Genomic DNA, 19,458 nt, shown 5'->3' with positions numbered 1-19,458 from the left:
CTTTAACCAGGTAAGTGTGTGTCTTCAGATACAAAAAGATACAAACACCACAATAATTCTGTGGTGTGTTGTGTAATTGAAACATCAAAGGTGACACCATTAAATGGTGTGCCCTTCAGCATTCATACATTTGGTTATCAGACAAAATATTGAATACAAATATAAAAAACATTAATATAAATAACTTTAAATTAAGTCTGCTGAAAGTAGAAACTACAAATTTGGAATTCTGATTAACAATTAAATTAATAACAATAACAAAAATGACCATATAGATAATTAGCAAAGTTGAAAGATATAGAGTTCTTGACATGTTAATGATTTGAGAAATATGCTAATTGAGCAAATATTCTTCAAGAATGAATATGAATGAACAACAAACTAATAATAGTTTTATGTTTCATAGTTGATTGCATCGGTGATGTCAGGGGGAATTGATCTCCAAAAAGACCTCCTGGAAGAAGGAGAAGCCAGACCTGCTCTTGAAGTGAACGTGAACAGTGTAAAAAGAGATCGAACTCAAATGAAAAAAGACCTGAAGGAGGAGCGAAAAGAAAAAGAAGCTCTCCCAAAAACTCTCTCTTTGAATCAAGAGCAGGCTCAAACATCCGATCCGCAAGCAACAATTGAGAACAAGGAAACACTAAGCCTGCAGAACAATGATGTCACAGGTAAATTAGAGGCCATGGAAGCTAAATGTAAAGAAACCGTGTCCATCATTGCTGAGTGCCGACATTCAGTCAATGAGTTAAAAGCACATCCGGCAAACACTGAAACACAAAAGGCCCAAATTGAAGGTGCCATAAACCAACAGGATGCAGATAAACTGGACAATCTGACCCATGAAAACCAACAGCTGGCTTCTAAGAACAAGAGGCTACAAGCTGAGCTGAAGGATGCTCAAACGGAGATATACGATGCTGGTGAGGCTGCCAAGTCCCAGCAGCAGGAATACAGAGCTAAACTGGACAATCTGACCAGTGAAAATGACCATGTTGCCTCTGAGAACAAGAGGCTACAGGGTGAACTGGAGGAAGCTCAAACTGAGATAAACGATGCTGGTGAGGCTGCCGAGTCCCAGCAGCAGGAATACAGAGTTAAACTGGACAATCTGACCAGTGAAAATGACCATGTTGCCTCTGAGAACAAGAGGCTACAGGGTGAACTGGAGGAAGCTAAAACTGAGATAAACGATGCTGGTGAGGCTATCAAGTCCCAGCAGCAGGAATACAGAGTTAAACTGGACAATCTGACCAGTGAAAATGACCATGTTGCCTCTAGGAACAAAAGGCTACAAGGTGAACTGAAGGAAGCTCAAACTGAGATTTACGATGCTGGTGAGGCTGCCAAGTCCCAGCAGCAGGAATACAGAGTTAAACTGGGCAATCTGACCAGTGAAAATAACCATGTTGCCTCTGAGAACAAGAGGCTACAAGCTGAATTGGAGGATGCTCTAAGTGAGATGCAACTCGCTCGTGACGCTGCCTTATCCGAGCAATTGGAGGACAGAAATAAACTAGACTCTTTGACTCGTGAAAATCAAGAAGTTGCCTCTGAGAACAAGAAGCTACGATGTGAACTTGTCGATGCTGTACGTGAGAGAACGCTTGCTCATGAGGCCAACATCTCCAAGCAGCGTAAACTGGACAATCTGACTAAGGTTAATCATAACCTGGATTTCAAGAGCAAGTGGGTACAAGGTGAACTTAAGGATGCTCTAAATGTTATAAGCCATGCTCGTGAAGCTACCCTGATCGAGCACCAGGACTACAGAGCTAAACTGGACAATGTGAAGGTGGAGAAAATACAAGTTGTCTCTGAGAACAAGAGGCTACAAGCTGAGCTGGAGGAAGCTCAAACGGAGATTTACGATGCTGGTAAGGCTGCCAAGTCCCAGCAGCTGGAATACAGAGCTAAACTGGACAATCTGACCAGTGAAAATGACCACGTTGCCTCTGAAAACAAGAGGCTACAGGGTGAACTGGAGGATGCTCTAAGTGAGATGCAACTCGCCTGTGACGCTGCCTTATCCGAGCAATTGGTGGACAGAAATAAACTAGACTCTCTGACTCGTGAAAATCAACACATTGCCTCGCTGAACAAGAAGCTACGATGTGATGCTGTCCGGGAGAGAAAGCGTGCTCATGAGGCCGACATCTCCAAGCAGCGTAAACTGGACGATCTGACTGAGGTAGATCATCACCTGGCTTCCAAGAGCAAGAGGCTACAAGGTGAACTGGAGGATGCTGTACAGCAGCACCAGAAAGACAGAGAAGCTTGCAGCAGACTTGAGGAACAAGTGAAGAAGGAGAAAGCCAGGTTCTTGCGAGTAAATAAGGAATTAGAGAGGCTAAAGAAAGCCCAAGCTGATAAAGAGGCACCGATGTCCGACAAGGAAACACTAAGCCTGCAGAACAATGATATCACGGGTAAATTAGAGGCCATGGAAGCAAAATGTAAAGAAACCGTGTCACAGAAAGATGATATTATCTTTAAGAATCAAGCCATCATTGTTGAGCTCCGACATTCAGTCGATGAGTTCAGAATCAGGTTGACAGCACAACAGGCAAACAGTGAAAGAAAAAAGGCCCAAATTGAAGAGTTCCTAAACCCGCAGCAGAAGGATACAGATCAACTGAAAAATCTGACCCATGAAAACCAACAGCTGGCTACTAAGAACAAGAGGCTACAAGGTGACCTGGAGGATGCTCTAAATAAGATGCAACTCGCTCGTGCCGCCGCCTTATCCGAGCAATTGGCGGACAGATCGAAAATAGACTCTCTGACTCGTGAAAATCAAGAAGTTGCCTCTGAGAACAAGAAGCTACGAGGTGAACGTGTCGATCCTGTACGTGAGAGAACGCTTGCTCATGAGGCTGACATCTCCAAGCAGCGTAAACTGGACGATCTGACTGAGGATAATCATCTCCTGGCTATCAAGAACGAGTGGGTACAAGGTGAACTTGAGAAAGCTCTGAATAGTATAAGGCATGCTCGTGAAGCTGCCCTGATCGAACACCAGGAGTACAGAGCTAAACTGGACAATGTGAAGATGAAGAATATACAACTTGTCTCTGAGAAAAAGAGGCTACAAGCTGAACTGAAAGACGCTCAAACACAGCAGTCAGACAGCAAGAGGAAACAAGCCCAGCTCGAAGACACCCTACATCAGGAGCAGATACAAAGAGCCGTCTTGGAGGAGAGAATAAGTAACACTGCCTCCACTTTTGAAAAACCAAAGAAGAAAACCGGTCATCCCAAGAAGGGCCAAGAGTAAGAAATACAGTTTTGAGCTCTGGGAACCCAAGATCGATAAAGTAAAATTGCAGGAGCGGCAGCATTTGAGTCCATCCCTCAAACACCCTGACAACCTGCACAAGAAACATGGAGACTTTCATTCTACTTCCTGCGAGATGCTTCAAAATCTCGGCACCCACCCGAACAGCAGGCGCAGCCGGGGACGGCCAGAAGTCTGTTGATCTCATTGTCCCCATCAACACCAGGACACCAGAAAGTCTACACATCTTCTGCTGCAGGCTACAAACACATGTCTTCCAATTACACCTTGGTTCGGCCCAATCCCAATTCAATCCTTGGTCCTGTGGTGGTTGGAATCTTCCCCTACGAATTGGGACTGCCCTTCAAGAAACCTGCCACGTCAGTAGTGGTTGATGTAAACAGACGAGTCAAAAGTTTTGCCTGGGATGTCATTGTGATCAAGATTGTTGAGATTCTATATAAACCAATGATATGGTTTGCAGTTACTAAAGTGACAAATCAATAATATCCAAATAAAATCTTTGCATTTGAAACTGAAAAGCTTGGCTGCTCTTATTTCACTTATGAATCAACAGCTCACAGCTTCAGGCTGCTAGCAGTGGTCTGTAGACAACATGCTTTGTTATTAGCATAGCAGTTAGGTCCAGTTCCTTAATGCTATACGCTGATTCAATCAAGTGCATCATGAGTCTTCCAAGAGGTCGGGTGCGATATGAAATTATGTGAAAAGATTCTGATTCTGAGTCTGATTCTGATGAAGAAAACGTGATATTTACTAGAGATGAGCCGGATACTCGGCTGAAACGAGTATCCGGTACGGATAAAGCACTTTTGCCGAGCACGAGTATTATACGAGTAATACGAGTCAATATCTGTGCTCGGACTGAATGAAAATCCTCACACAGCGTCACAGCGCTCCTCCCCTTCACACACCGCTCTGCTCACTCACTCAAAGAACAGCTCTCTGTCTCTCAGTCACTCAGGTTCGCGGGTCTTTTCCGTTAACGTTTAGGGTTTCTTCAGCTTGAAGTTTGTTTTTATTTCAGTTTGTACTTACTTATTAACCAGTAGAGTTCTGTTAAATGTGGGTTCGTTCAGACGTGGTGCTGGTAGAAAGCGACTCGCGTTGCGTCTCTGCCTGTCGGAGATTTTTTTTTTTTTTTTTTTTAAACAGTTTTTTTTTTTTTTACTTTAACGGTTTAAACTTTTTTTAAACCGTCAGATGGCTCTAACCAGTTTTATTTTACTTCACGCACTGAGTGTCTGACAAGTTCTAGGTAGTAGTGGTATAAAAAATATTACAAATTAAGCTACACACACACACACACACTCCCCCTCTCTCTCTCTGTCTCTCTCTTACTCACTTACACACACACACACACACACACACACACATACACACACACACACACCTGGTGTGGAAATAAATTAAAAAAAATTCAAAGTTAAAAAAGAAAGTTATGTTGAGTATGAAAACACTTGTTATTACATTTCACTTCATAATTGCAACAGCATGTGTTGTATTCATTGTTACAAAACTTGTTCTGTAAATAGTTCGTTTGCTATTGTGATCAAAATCATTGATCTGAAGCTCAATGCTGATGCTGTCCTGTAATAGTTTTCTAATCAGCAATAAATATAACAATTTCTGATCAACCCATATCAATTGCATGCCTAAAATAACATACTGGTTAAAGCCCCGCCCATTCCAAGACAACTCGGCCCACTTCCGGGTTAAATCACACCCACTTCCGGGTTAGGCCCCGCCCACTCCGAGTACGGATACGGATACAGATAATTGATATGGTTAACAGATACAGATACAGATACAGATAATGCTGTACTCGCTCATCCCTAATATTTACTCTTTAAACAATAACTCCAGGTCTGAATCCGGTCTATAAACTGGTAGGAATTTGATAAAGCTGGGTCATTACTAGGGATGAGCGAGTACAGCATTATCTGTATCTGTATCTGTTAACCATATCAATTATCTGTATCCGTATCCGTACTCGGAGTGGGCGGGGCCTAACCCGGAAGTGGGTGTGATTTAACCCGGAAGTGGGCCGGGTTGTCTTGAAATGGGCGGGGCTTTAACCAGTATGTTATTTTAAGCATGCAATTGATATGGGTTGATCAGAAATTGTTATATTTATTGCTGATTAGAAAACTATTACAGGACAGCATCAGCATTGAGCTTCAGATCAATGATTTTGATCACAATAGCAAACGAACTATTTACAGAACAAGTTTTGTAACAATGAATACAACACATGCTGTTGCAATTATGAAGTGAAATGTAATAACAAGTGTTTTCATACTCAACATAACTTTCTTTTTTAACTTTGAATTTTTTTTAATTTATTTCAACACCAGGTGTGTGTGTGTGTATGTGTGTGTGTGTGTGTGTGTGTGTGTGTGTAAGTGAGTAAGAGAGAGACAGAGAGAGAGAGGGGGAGTGTGTGTGTGTGTGTGTAGCTTAATTTGTAATATTTTTTATACCACTACTACCTAGAACTTGTCAGACACTCAGTGCGTGAAGTAAAATAAAACTGGTTAGAGCCATCTGACGGTTTAAAAAAAGTTTAAACCGTTAAAGTAAAAAAAAAAAAACTGTTTAAAAAAAAAAAAAAAAAAAATCTCCGACAGGCAGAGACGCAACGCGAGTCGCTTTCTACCAGCACCACGTCTGAACGAACCCACATTTAACAGAACTCTACTGGTTAATAAGTAAGTACAAACTGAAATAAAAACAAACTTCAAGCTGAAGAAACCCTAAACGTTAACGGAAAAGACCCGCGAACCTGAGTGACTGAGAGACAGAGAGCTGTTCTTTGAGTGAGTGAGCAGAGCGGTGTGTGAAGGGGAGGAGCGCTGTGACGCTGTGTGAGGATTTTCATTCAGTCCGAGCACAGATATTGACTCGTATTACTCGTATAATACTCGTGCTCGGCAAAAGTGCTTTATCCGTACCGGATACTCGTTTCAGCCGAGTATCCGGCTCATCTCTAGTCATTACCACAAGAATATCGCTGCATTGAAGTCCCCCTTTTTGAAATGTTTACATTACATTACATTACATTTCTTTTAGCTTATGTTTTTATCCAAAGCAACTTACAATAAGTGCATTCAACCATGAGGGTACAAACCCAGAACAGCCTGTCATTTTTATATATGGATGTAGACAACTCAGATAAACACTAAGTAAATACATAATATGTAATTTGATATGTAAGTTAAAACAATCACAGTTTATCTATACGAAATTCGCTTAAAATCACAAGTCACAGTTAGGTTATTAAAAAAAAAATTCGTAGACGTCACGAAGTAGCAATAACAACATGATTTATCACAAAAACAATATATGGATGTAGACAACTCAAATAAATAACATGATTTGATGTGGGAGTTAAAACAATCACAGTTTATCTATACGAAATTCGCTTAAAATGAAAAGTCACAGTTAGGTTATTAAAAAAAAAATCGTACATACATATGTTATTGTTTTTGTATTAATGACCTATTGTATATTTGTGTTTGTTTATTTAATATTTTCATATATATATTTTTTTTCTATTTTACTATTTGACTTATTCCTAGTTATTATTTTTCCTTTATTGTTTACCTTTGTGTGTCTATATACATTGACAGGTATGAGTACATGTGAATATATATGTTGTTATTGATTACTGTAACATTGATCTGTACCTTGCTACATTTCTCAGTAAAATAAAAAGTTGATCACAAAAAAAAAAAAAAAAAAAAAAATCGTAGACGTCTCGAAGTAGTAATAACAACATGATTTATTACAAAAAAAAAATATGGATGTAGACAAATAAATAACATATGATTTGATGTGGGAGTTAAAACAATCACTAGCCTGGATGCCAGACGAACTTAGCCCCGCCCACAACATTTTTGGTCGGGCAGTTCGGTCTGGAGTCGCTCCATTAGGAAAAAATTATGGGGCGTGTTTCAACTGACCAGGAAGTAAAATTCCTCCTCGCTCAATTGTATAGACCTACAACCAATCAGAGCAACGTAGTATGTGACGTATGCTAAGCAACGCCTTGTGAGTTATTTACTAACGCCGGGTTCACACCGGACGCTTCAGCGCAGCGCCAAGCCTTAAATAACAGCTGGCTCCCATCCACTCCCATGTTAAAACTTTGTGCCGGTCACACCGGAGGCTGAAGCACCGCGAGGCAGCCTTGGCGCAGCGCGGTGCTTCAGCCTCCGGTGTGACTGGCACAAAGCCGTGCAGCGATCTACTGGATCAACGGGTGATATTATTAGCGCTGCCCGGCGGTTCAGCGTCGCTTCAGCGTCCGGTGTGAACAGCCAAGCGCCGGGGCGATAGGGATTAGCGCGGTGCTTTGGCGTCGCCTCCACGTTCTGTGTTCCTCTTTCAAAATGAATGCGCTGTCGATATCTTCTAAAACAGACTCAATGGCAGCATCTACACATCTCAGCTCGCCAGCGGCAGGCATGTTTGTTGAAAACGAATTCAACCCGAGGGCACTGTGATGACGTGGTTGATTACGTTACCGTTGATCATCTGTCAATCATCGTATAAAGCCCGCCCTGACAATCTGATTGGCCCGGTCGGGCCATAATTTTTTCCCAATGGAGCGACACCAGACCGAACTGCCCGACCAAATCTATTGTGGAAGGGGCTAAGTTCATCTGGCATCCAGGCTAAACAATCACAGTTTATCGATATGAAATTCGTATAAAGTCACAATTTTATCTTTGGGGGAGGAGTTTCTGAGAGGCAGCCTATAAACAGAGAAGCCCTCAGTCTCCTCACTCGTTTTTGCTCTGAACATTGTAGTGGAAGGACTTCACAGCTCAGGTAGAGATATTTAGATTTTTCACGTGCCTATAATAAGACCTGAAGAAGACTCAAGAGGGCCAGCACTATACGGTCATTTCAATTGACTGGTATAGTCTACAGTATATACATGTTTTGTTATACAGTCTGCATTTGGAGCTGAAAGAGACAGAATATGAGATCCAAAGAGAGCTGTGGTGTTGGGGTGATATTGTGGTGTGTCCGTCTCATCTGAACACATTATAAATAAATGCACCGACTTTAGCATATGTCTGAAAGCAGCTTCACGGCAGCATCAAATTATTCAAAACAAAAGTAGAACATATCTTTTTTTCAGAGAACCAACAGCATAAAAGGATGAAAACACACTGTGGAGGTATAAAGCAACAAATCTATAGTGAAGGCTACACATCATTCAGAAGCTCTAGTCTTCAGGTCACTAAGAAGGAATCTCACTCTCACTCAGACCTTTCAGAGGTAAATGTGTTTCTTCAGATACTAAAAGATATAAACAACTTGTACAAGACACACCTACAGACTTTAGAATGGAAATGACAACAATCAGAAAATGTATAAAATGTATAAAAACAATCAGTTTTCCTTAGACGTGTAAGTCATTTCATTGCATTCAATGTACTATTCATTCAAATTCAATAATTCTGTGTTGTCTGTATCATTTACCCGTAATTTTATCAAGTTTGTTCAGCTACACAAGCAGACGAGTAATATAAACATGTTGATGATTTGATAAATTTACAACTTTACAAATATTATTCAAGAATTAACATGAATAAACAACAAACAAATAATTATTTTCTGTTTCAGGCTTCGCTGAGCTTGACAGACATTTCTCTTAGGGAAATTATGAAAGATATTGAAGATGAAAAGGACTTTAACGAGGTAAGTGTGTGTCTTCAGATACAAAAAGATACAAACACTACAATAATTATGTGGTGTGTTGTGTAATTGAAACATCAAAGGTGACACCATTAAATGGCGTGCCCTTCACATTCATACACTTGCTTATCAGACAAAATATTGAATACTTCTATAAAAAAAAAATTATATAAATAACTTTAAATGATTAAAGTTACCTCGGGGCAGCACCCTACAAAAGAAAGTAAAAGATAGCCAATTTAATAATTAAGTCTCCTGAAAGTTGTAACTACAAATTTGGAAGTCTGATTAACAATTAAATTAATAACTATAACAAAAATGACCATATAGATAATTAGCAAAGTTGAAAGAGTTCTTGACAGTGTAGAGGTTGGCAAAATTCACACTTATGCAACATTAATGAAAACAACATTAGTGAAAGAAAAATATTTATTATGAATGAGTATGTGTGTGAGTGAGTGTGCTTTCAAAATAGCAGCTGGCCAATCTGAAGAGAACAGACCCCCAGAAGGAATCTCACTCTCACTCAGACCTTTCAGAGGTAAATGTGTTTCTTCAGATACTAAAAGATATAAACAACTCGTACAAGACACACCTATAGACTTTAGAATGGAAATGACAACAATCAGAAAATGTATAAATTATGAATTAGTTTATAAAACATGTAATTAATGAGCAAATTATTATCTTTTGTTAATAACAATCAGTTTTCCTTAGACGTGTAACTCATTTCATTGCATTCAATGTATTATTCATTCAAATTCAATAATTCTGTGTTGTCTGTATCATTTACCCATAATTTTGTCAAGTTTGTTCAGCTACACAAGCAGATGAGTAATATAAACATGTTGATGATTTGATAAATTTACAACATTACAAATACTCTTCAAGAATGAACATGAATAAACAACAAACTAATCATTGTTTTATGTTTCAGGCTTCGCTGTGCTTGACAGACATTTCTCTTCGGGAAATTATAAAAGATATTGAAGATGAAAATGACTTTAACCAGGTAAGTGTGTGTCTTCAGATACAAAAAGATACAAACACCACAATAATTCTGTGGTGTGTTGTGTAATTGAAACATCAAAGGTTACACCATTAAATGGTGTGCCCTGTGCATTAATACATTTAGTTATCAGACAAAATATTGAATGCTAATATAAAAAACATTAATATAAATAACTTTAAATGATTAAAGTTACCTCGGGGCAGCACCCTACAAAAGAAAGTAAAAGATAGCCAATTTAATAATTAAGTCTGCTGAAAGTAGAAACTACAAATTTGGAAGTCTGATTAACAATTAAATTAATAACTATAACAAAAATGACCATATAGATAATTAGCAAAGTTGAAAGATATAGAGTTCTTGACAGTGTAGAGGTTGGCAAAATTCACTCTTTAATGAACAACATTAATGAAAACAACATTAGTGAAAGAAAAACATTTATTATGAATGAGTATGTGTGTGTGTGAGTGAGTGTGCTTTCAAAATAGCAGCTGGCCAATCTGAAGAGAACAGACCCCCCCCCCCCCCTTTTGGAAAGTTTACATTACATTACATTACATTACATTTCCTTTAGCTGACGCTTTTATCCAAAGCGACTTACAATAAGTGCATTCAACCATGAGGGTACAAACAAAGAACAACACGTCATTTTGTTGAGTTTGTTCAGCTAAACAAGCAGACAAGTAAAATCAACATATTAATGATTTGATAAATATGCTAATTGAGCAAATATTCTTCAAGAATGAACATGAATGAACAACAAACTAATAATAGTTTTATGTTTCATAGTTGATTGCATTGGCGATGTCAGGGGGAATTGATCTCCAAAAAGACCTCCTGGAAGAAAGAGAAGCCAGACCTGTTCTTGAAGTGAACGTGAACAGTGTAAAAAGAGATCGAACTCAAATGGAAGAAGACCTGAAGGAAGAGCAAAAAGAAAAAGAAGCTCTCCCAAAAACTCTCTCTTTGAATCAAGAGCAGGCTCAAACATCCAATCCGCAAGCAACAATTGAGAACAAGGAAACACTAAGCCTGCAGAACAATGATGTCACAGGTAAATTAGAGGCCATGGAAGCAAAATGTAAAGAAACCGTGTCCATCATTGCTGAGTGCCGACATTCAGTCAATGAGTTAAAAGGACATCCGGCAAACACTGAAACACAAAAGGCCCAAATTGAAGGTGCCATAAACCAACAGGATGCAGATAAACTGGACAATCTGACCCATGAAAACCAACAGCTGGCTTCTAAGAACAGGAGGCTACAAGCTGAGCTGAAGGATGCTCAAACGGAGATATACGATGCTGGTGAGGCTGCCAAGTCCCAGCAGCAGGAATACAGAGCTAAACTGGACAATCTGACCAGTGAAAATGACCATGTTGCCTCTGAGAACAAGAGGCTACAGGGTGAACTGGAGGAAGCTAAAACTGAGATAAACGATGCTGGTGAGGCTGCCAAGTCCCAGCAGCAGGAATACAGAGTTAAACTGGACAATCTGACCAGTAAAAATGACCATGTTGCCTCTGAGAACAAGAGGCTACAGGGTGAACTGGAGGAAGCTCAAACTGAGATAAACGATGCTGGTGAGGCTGCCAAGTCCCAGCAGCAGGAATACAGAGTTAAACTGGGCAATCTGACCAGTGAAAATGACCATGTTGCCTCTGAGAACAAAAGGCTACAGGGTGAACTGGAGGAAGCTCAAACTGAGATAAACGATGCTGGTGAGGCTGCCAAGTCCCAGCAGCAGGAATACAGAGTTAAACTGGGCAATCTGACCAGTGAAAATGACCATGTTGCCTCTGAGAACAAGAGGCTACAGGGTGAACTGGAGGAAGCTCAAACTGAGATAAACGATGCTGGTGAGGCTGCCAAGTCCCAGCAGCAGGAATACAGAGTTAAACTGGACAATCTGACCAGTGAAAATGACCATGTTGCCTCTAGGAATAAAAGGCTACAAGGTGAACTGAAGGAAGCTCAAACTGAGATTTACGATGCTGGTGAGGCTGCCAAGTCCCAGCAGCAGGAATACAGAGTTAAACTGGGCAATCTGACCAGTGAAAATAACCATGTTGCCTCTGAGAACAAGAGGCTACAAGCTGAATTGGAGGATGCTCTAAGTGAGATGCAACTCGCTCGTGACGCTGCCTTATCCGAGCAATTGGAGGACAGAAATAAAATAGACTCTTTGACTCGTGAAAATCAAGAAGTTGCCTCTGAGAACAAGAAGCTACGATGTGAACTTGTCGATGCTGTACGTGAGAGGACGCTTGCTCATGAGGCCAACATCTCCAAGCAGCGTAAACTGGACAATCTGACTGAGGTTAATCATAACCTGGATTTCAAGAGCAAGTGGGTACAAGGTGAACTTAAGGATGCTCTAAATGTTATAAGCCATGCTCGTGAAGCTACCCTGATCGAGCACCAGGACTACAGAGCTAAACTGGATAATGTGAAGGTGGAGAAAATACAAGTTGTCTCTGAGAACAAGAGGCTACAAGCTGAGCTGAAGGATGCTCAAACGGAGATTTACGATGCTGGTGAGGCTGCCAAGTCCCAGCAGCTGGAATACAGAGCTAAACTGGACAATCTGACCAGTGAAAATGACCACGTTGCCTCTGAAAACAAGAGGCTACAAGGTGAACTGGAGGATGCTCTAAGTGAGATGCAACTCGCCTGTGACGCTGCCTTATCCAAGCAATTGGTGGACAGAAATAAACTAGACTCTCTGACTCGTGAAAATCAACACATTGCCTCGCTGAACAAGAAGCTACGATGTGATGCTGTCCGGGAGAGAAAGCGTGCTCATGAGGCCGACATCTCCAAGCAGCGTAAACTGGACGATCTGACTGAGGTAGATCATCACCTGGCTTCCAAGAGCAAGAGGCTACAAGGTGAACTGGAGGATGCTGTACAGCAGCACCAGAAAGACAGAGAAGCTTGCAGCAGACTTGAGGAACAAGTGAAGAAGGAGAAAGCCAGGTTCTTGCGAGTAAATAAGGAATTAGAGAGGCTAAAGAAAGCCCAAGCTGATAAAGAGGCACCGATGTCCGACAAGGAAACACTAAGCCTGCAGAACAATGATATCACGGGTAAATTAGAGGCCATGGAAGCAAAATGTAAAGAAACCGTGTCACAGAAAGATGATATTATCTTTAAGAATCAAGCCATCATTGTTGAGCTCCGACATTCAGTCGATGAGTTCAGAATCAGGTTAACAGCACAACAGGCAAACGGTGAAAGAAAAAATCAACTGAAAAATCTGACCCATGAAAACCAACAGCTGGCTACTAAGAACATGAAGCTACAAGGTGACCTGGAGGATGCTCTAAATGAGATGCAACTCGCTCGTGCCGCCGCCTTATCCGAGCAATTGGCAGACAGATCGAAAATAGACTCTCTGACTTGTGAAAATCAAGAAGTATCCTCTGAGAACAAGAAGCTACGAGGTGAACGTGTCGATCCTGTACGTGAGAGAACGCTTGCTTATGAGGCCGACCTCTCCAAGCAGCGTAAACTGGACGATCTGACTGAGGATAATCATCTCCTGGCTATCAAGAGCGAGTGGGTACAAGGTGAACTTGAGAAAGCTCTGAATAGTATAAGGCATGCTCGTGAAGCTGCCCTGATCGAGCACCAGGAGTACAGAGCCAAACTAGACAATGTGAAGATGAAGAATATACAACTTGTCTCTGAGAAAAAGAGGCTACAAGCTGAACTGAAAGACGCTCAAACACAGCAGTCAGACAGCAAGAGGAAACAAGCCCAGCTCGAAGACACCCTACATCAGGAGCAGATACAAAGAGCCGTCTTGGAGGAGAGAATTAGAAACACTGCCTCCACTTTTGAAAAACCAAAGAAGAATCTTGCCTATGCTCTTAAAACAGAAAGGGCCAAGAAGGGCCAAGAGTAAGAGATACAGTTTTGAGCTCAGGGAAGCCAAGATCAATAAAGTAAAATTACAGGAGCGGCAGCATTTGAGTCCATCCCTCCACCACCCTGACAACCTGCACAAGAAACATGGAGACTTTCATTCTACTTCCCGCGAGATGCTTCAAAATCTCGGCACCCACCCGAACATCAGGCGCAGCCGGGGACGACCATAAGTCTGTTGATCTCATTGTCCTCATCAACACCAGGACACTAGAAAGTCTACACATCTTCGCTGCAGGCTACAAACACATGTCTTCCAACTACACCTTGGTTCGGCCCAATACCAATTCAATCCTTGGTCCTGTGGTGGTTGGAATCTTCCCCTACGAATTGGGACTGCCCTTCAAGAAACCTGCCACGTCAGTAGTGGTCGATGTAAACAGACGAGTCCAACGTTTTGCCTGGGATGTCATTGTAATAAAAATGGTTGAGATCTTATATAAACCAATGATATGGTTTGCAGTTATTTAAGTGACAAATCAATAATATCCAAATAAAATCTTTGCATTTGAAACTGGAAAGCTTGGCTGCTCTTATTTCACGTATGAATCAACAGCTCACAGCTTCAGGCTGCTAGCAGTGGTCTGTAGACAACATGCTTTGTCAGTAGCGGAGCAGCTAGGTCCAGTTCCTTACTGCTATACGCTGGTTCAATCAAGTGCATCATGAGTCTTCCAAGAGATCGGCTGCGATATGAAATTATGTGAAAATATGGGATTATCGTGGAAAAAAAAAGATCGCTAGCATGCTAAAGCTAGCGCGTCGCAACCTTTTGTTTTAAGGCCATTGGCAAATTACCATAATACATTGAAATGATATCAAAATAAGATATTATATTCAACCTTAGGGCATTGTGGGTACCCCTAGGTTTAGAATTGAGGACAACCCATTCACGTGAACATGGGAAAACGAAGGGCAAGGGCTAAGGGGTGAAATGTGATTGGACCTTAAGAAGATGTTTTTTTTTATTCTATTGCCTTTTTATATGAACTTGTCTTCCACATCATGACTGACAACAACTGATTTTCCCTGTTGTGTGGATCAATAAACTTTTATCTAATCGTGTCTTATCTTGAATTAATTTCAGAATCACCTGAAAGACATTGCTTTGAAAAATTCATTTCAGCCCCGTCACACCGACTCAATGTTTGATTTTAAAGCTTTAAAGCTCTTCATGATAATATTTTAGATATTATAAAACTGAATGAGCTTTTTTCCTCGACCTCCGTCATGACACGATGAAAGTGCATTCTCACTACTGATGAAGAAAACGTGATATTTACTCTTTAAACAATAAATCCAGGTCTGAATCCGGGTTATAAACTGGAAGGAATTTGATACAGATGGGTCATTACCACAAGAATATCGCTGCATTGAAGTCCCCCTTTTTTAAATGTTTACATTACATTACATTACATTTGCTTTAGCTGACGTTTTTATCCAAAGCGACTTACAATAAGTGCATTCAACCATGAGGGTACAAAGCCAGAACAGCCCGTCATTTTTATATATGGATGTAGACAACTCAAATAAACACTAAGGAAATACATAATATGTAATTTGATATGTAAGTTAAAACAATCACAGTTTATTTATACGAAACACGGGAGGACACATCACTAGTGCCAACAGCAAGGATGTGACAACACAGCTCTGATAGATATATTTTGATTTTTCACGTGCCTATAATAAGACCTGAAGAAGACCCAAAAAGGTCAGCACTTAGCGGTCATTTCAATTGACTGGTATTGTCTACAGTGTATACATGTTTTGTTATACAGTCTGCATTTGGAGCGGAAAGAGACAGAATAAGAGATCCAAAGAGAGCTGTGGTGTTGGGGTGATATTGTGGTGTGTCCGTCACATCTGAACACATTATAAATAAATGCACTGACTTTAGCATATGTCTGAAAGCAGCTTCATGGCAGCAGCAAATAATTCAAAACAAAAGTAGAACTTTTCTTTTTTGGTTGAAGGAGCTGAAACATTTCCAGATGGACAGAGAGTCAGAGCCAACAGCAAGGATGGGACAAGTCTCATTGTGTTTCACTCATTTCATTTCTGTAACATAACATGTGATCAAAACGGTCTGGTTGTTATTCTCTCTGCTCTGTAGAAACCAGGAGATCATGGAGCTGCAGGCGGAGGGCAGGGAGAGGGCCAGAATCCTCGAAACAGTTTTTTTTTCTGCGGCAGTAACTGGCATCCTGATCGTGTACCTGGCATCATGGATTCTCAGAAATACCAGGCCATTTTAAAAAGATCCTGGAACGTCCTGGAGCGGCAGTCATCAGATTTAAATCTGATTGAAAATCTTTGGTGGGATTTAAAAAAGGCCGTTGCAGCATGGAAGCCATCAAACATCGCTCATCTAGAGGCTTTTGCACGTGAAAAATTGGCAAAGATTCTGGTCGAGAGATGTAAGAAGCTTGTCCGCACTTACCGAAAACGTTTGTTAGAAGTTATAAAAGCTAGAGGATGCGCCACAAAGTACTGAAGCTGGGGGTTGAATAATACTACACATGCACATGTGTTAAAAGAGTTACATTTTTCATTTGAACTTCAAAGTTAGGTCAACCTCTGTTGTCAAAATAACTCAAATATGTATCAATAAATATCTTTTGTTGTTTAATGAGCTTTTTTTTGTGTCATTTATTGTCATTATCTTTCATCCACATCACTATAATGTCTTTTGAGGTGAGGGGGTGGAATATTTCAGATCGCAACTGTACATGATTCTTGCGGTTCTGTGTTTGTACCGTTATAGTTGAATGTAAGTCGCTTTGAATAAGAAGTGTTGAGTGTTTTAATGGAATACTGAGAAAGTTTAATAACAACAATAAGACAATTGAAGTTGAAATTATGAGGCAATTTCAGCAGAGTCAACAGCTTAGTTTGCCATGGACATGTTAATATGGTGCTGAGTTTGCCAGTATTTTGGGAGAACAATATTTGGGACTTTGACACGCGATGACACAACTGATGTGTTTAATGTGAAGCACAGTGTTTTGGTGTGAGCAGAAAGACTTCTCTTAGAAAACTGTGCAGTGGTGCCACTCTCTCCATTCCAACATATTATCTTGGATGAGCTTGACAGGAAAATGTTGAAATAAATTGCAATGTTTCAAATTTGAAGACCTGGAACAGAACATAAAACTTTTCCGTTGTGAAGTTACAGATTCATGACAGGAAGTCCGTGTCTCTACCGGAACAAAATAAAAGCATGTAATACAAAAACGGAAATGAAATTGTCTGTTGCAGCAAAACATGAACCAGCTCAACATATCACGTTGGAATTTTAGAGATTTGTTAGTATCTGGTGACACCTGGTGGCCAAATACCGTTATTAAAATACTATTTCAATACCTATTTGGAAGAATCAGAAACACCAGGGTCAAACATTTCATTTGTGAATTTATTTAAATAAAGTAAAATCTCTCAGCATTAAAAAGCTGATCAAACAGGACATCTGAAACGTTCATCAGGTTTCTAGAGATCGATGGGCATCTTCTGTATTTTACATTTTACAAAAAACTTGAGGAAAAAACAAACACATTAAACATTTGTTTCAGAACTCATTTCAAAACAAGTGGGGTAACGTTATCGGTTAAAAAACAAACAAAGTAAGAGCTGTTGACAGTGGGAAGCCATTTATTAGAAATGATCAACACGTAACAGCACGATTTCCATGCATGCACCTCTTTCAAAATAAAAATAGAACATTTCAGCAGAGCACAAGATGGAGGATGGATTCCTTTTTAGATGTTGTAGTCGGAGAGAGCATGCCCATCTTCCAGCCGTTTGCCTGAGAAGATGAGCCTCTGCTGGTCTGGATGGATGCCTTCCCTATCCTGGAGGGTCTTCACAAAGATCTGAATCCCTCCTCTCAGGCGGAGCACAAGATGGAGGGTGGACTCTTTCTGGATCATCTTCCAGCTGCTTGCAAAGATCAGCCTCTGCTGAGCAGGAGGGATGCCTTCCTTATCCTGGATCTTAGCTTTGACATTCTCAGTGGTTTCACTGGGTTCAACCTCCAGAGTGATGGTCTTACCAGTCAGGGTCTTCACAAAGACCTACATACCTCCTCTCAGCTGCAAGACCAGATGGAGGGAGGACTCTTTCTGGATGTTGTAGTAGGAGCGAGTGCGGCCGTCTTCCAGCTGCTTGCCACCAAAGATGAGCCTCTGCTGGTCTGGAGGGATCCCTTCCTTATCCTGGATCTTAGCTTTGACATTCTCAATGGTGTCGCTGGGTTCAACCTCCAGAGTGATGGTCTTACCAGTCAGGGTCTTCACAAGGATCTGCATCTTGACTCTGTGAAGGAATTTTTAAAAGCGTTAGGAGTCGTCAATAAAGTTCATTTAGATAAGCGCTTGAGCCACAGTTAGAGTCAGCTGCCCCTGATGACACACTGAGCACAAAACGCATGCCACACTGCCCCCAGGTGGAAAGGAGCAGCATGGTGGGAATTGTGGGAAAACCAACAGACTCTGCCAGGCATCATGTGACCCAGGAGCTACACGGCGGCTGTTCCTGTCTGAGTAAACAACAATGATACAGATTATGAGTTGAATACGTGGGGGTATAGCTCAGTGGTAGAGCATTTGACTGCAGATCAAGAGGTCTCTGGTTCAAGTCCGGATGCCCCCTGAGTAACACTTTTGCCAACTCACACTTAGACTCAGTGCCACAAACAATATTCCGGTCTTCTACACACTGGACAATAAACACACAATGAATGTCTGAGTAAACATGAATAAAACCTACAGGAGGAGAACAGAGTCGCCTTCTTCTCGTCATCGTGTGTTTCTTTCTTACACATTAATGTACTTTAGACATTCCTGATGGTTTTTATCAGTTTGTTAAATGTTGTCAGAAGTTAGTTCATTCTGACTACGTACTGCACAATGGGGGGTATAGCTCAGTGGTAGAGCATTTGACTGCAGATCAAGAGGTCTCTGGTTCAATTCCGGATGCCCCCTGAGTCTAATTTATATCAACTCTCCACAGAGATGCTGCCAATGACCATGTCTGTGTCTTCTACATTCTGGATATTAAACACATGATGAATGTCTAACTACCACCTATAAAGACCTAATGTCCTCTTACCTTCGTGAATTCTCCCTGTAGCTAATGTCTAACAAAAACTAAGACACACATCTGTATTTGTATAATGTCCAGGGATTAAATAATTTATAATCTGAGTATTAAAAAGAGAAACTTAGTCTCACCTCTGCAACTCTTCCTCCATATGATGCAGTTGTGGAAAACCACCTTCCTCTGTTTCCAGACGCCATGGTTGTGTCTCTGTCACCTTCCTGTAGATTTACTGGCTTCACGTTGATTATCTGCACTTTTAAAATCTGGTTTCATACAAAATCGGAAGAAAAATAAACTTATACAAACTAAGGACAAAAATGCTGCCTTCAAGGACAGCTCGTAAAGTCCCAATCTTTATGAATAATGTAATTAATATAAAAACAACGTGAAAATGAAATGAATTGCATTCT

General features: G+C 40.7%; 1 protein-coding gene and 2 non-coding genes across 3 annotated transcripts; 2 read left to right on the top strand and 1 right to left on the bottom strand.

Annotated features, from left to right (window-relative positions):
* Positions 1-17,779: 17,779 nt before the first annotated feature.
* Positions 17,780-18,350, bottom strand: LOC128438564 (ubiquitin). The gene has a single exon (XM_053421148.1). The coding sequence runs from the start codon at positions 18,253-18,255 to the stop codon at positions 18,022-18,024; it is 234 nt and encodes a 77-aa protein (XP_053277123.1). The 5' UTR covers positions 18,256-18,350; the 3' UTR covers positions 17,780-18,021.
* Positions 18,351-18,526: 176 nt separating this feature from the next.
* Positions 18,527-18,598, top strand: trnac-gca (transfer RNA cysteine (anticodon GCA)). The gene has a single exon. It is a non-coding gene; the product is annotated as a tRNA-Cys (tRNA).
* Positions 18,599-18,858: 260 nt separating this feature from the next.
* On the top strand, positions 18,859-18,930 carry trnac-gca (transfer RNA cysteine (anticodon GCA)). The gene has a single exon. It is a non-coding gene; the product is annotated as a tRNA-Cys (tRNA).
* The last annotated feature ends 528 nt before the right edge of the window (positions 18,931-19,458 follow it).

This window comes from Pleuronectes platessa, chromosome 4, assembly GCF_947347685.1.
Source record: "Pleuronectes platessa chromosome 4, fPlePla1.1, whole genome shotgun sequence".
NCBI classification, from domain to species: domain Eukaryota; kingdom Metazoa; phylum Chordata; class Actinopteri; order Pleuronectiformes; family Pleuronectidae; genus Pleuronectes; species Pleuronectes platessa.
The sequence above is the reverse complement of the archived record's forward strand: the minus strand, read 5'-3'. Positions and strand labels throughout refer to the sequence as shown.

Excerpts from the sequence above, each read along its gene's own strand:
- LOC128438564 (XM_053421148.1), bottom strand. The coding sequence starts at position 18,255 with ATGCAGATCCTTGTGAAGACCCTGACTGGTAAGACCATCACTCTGGAG.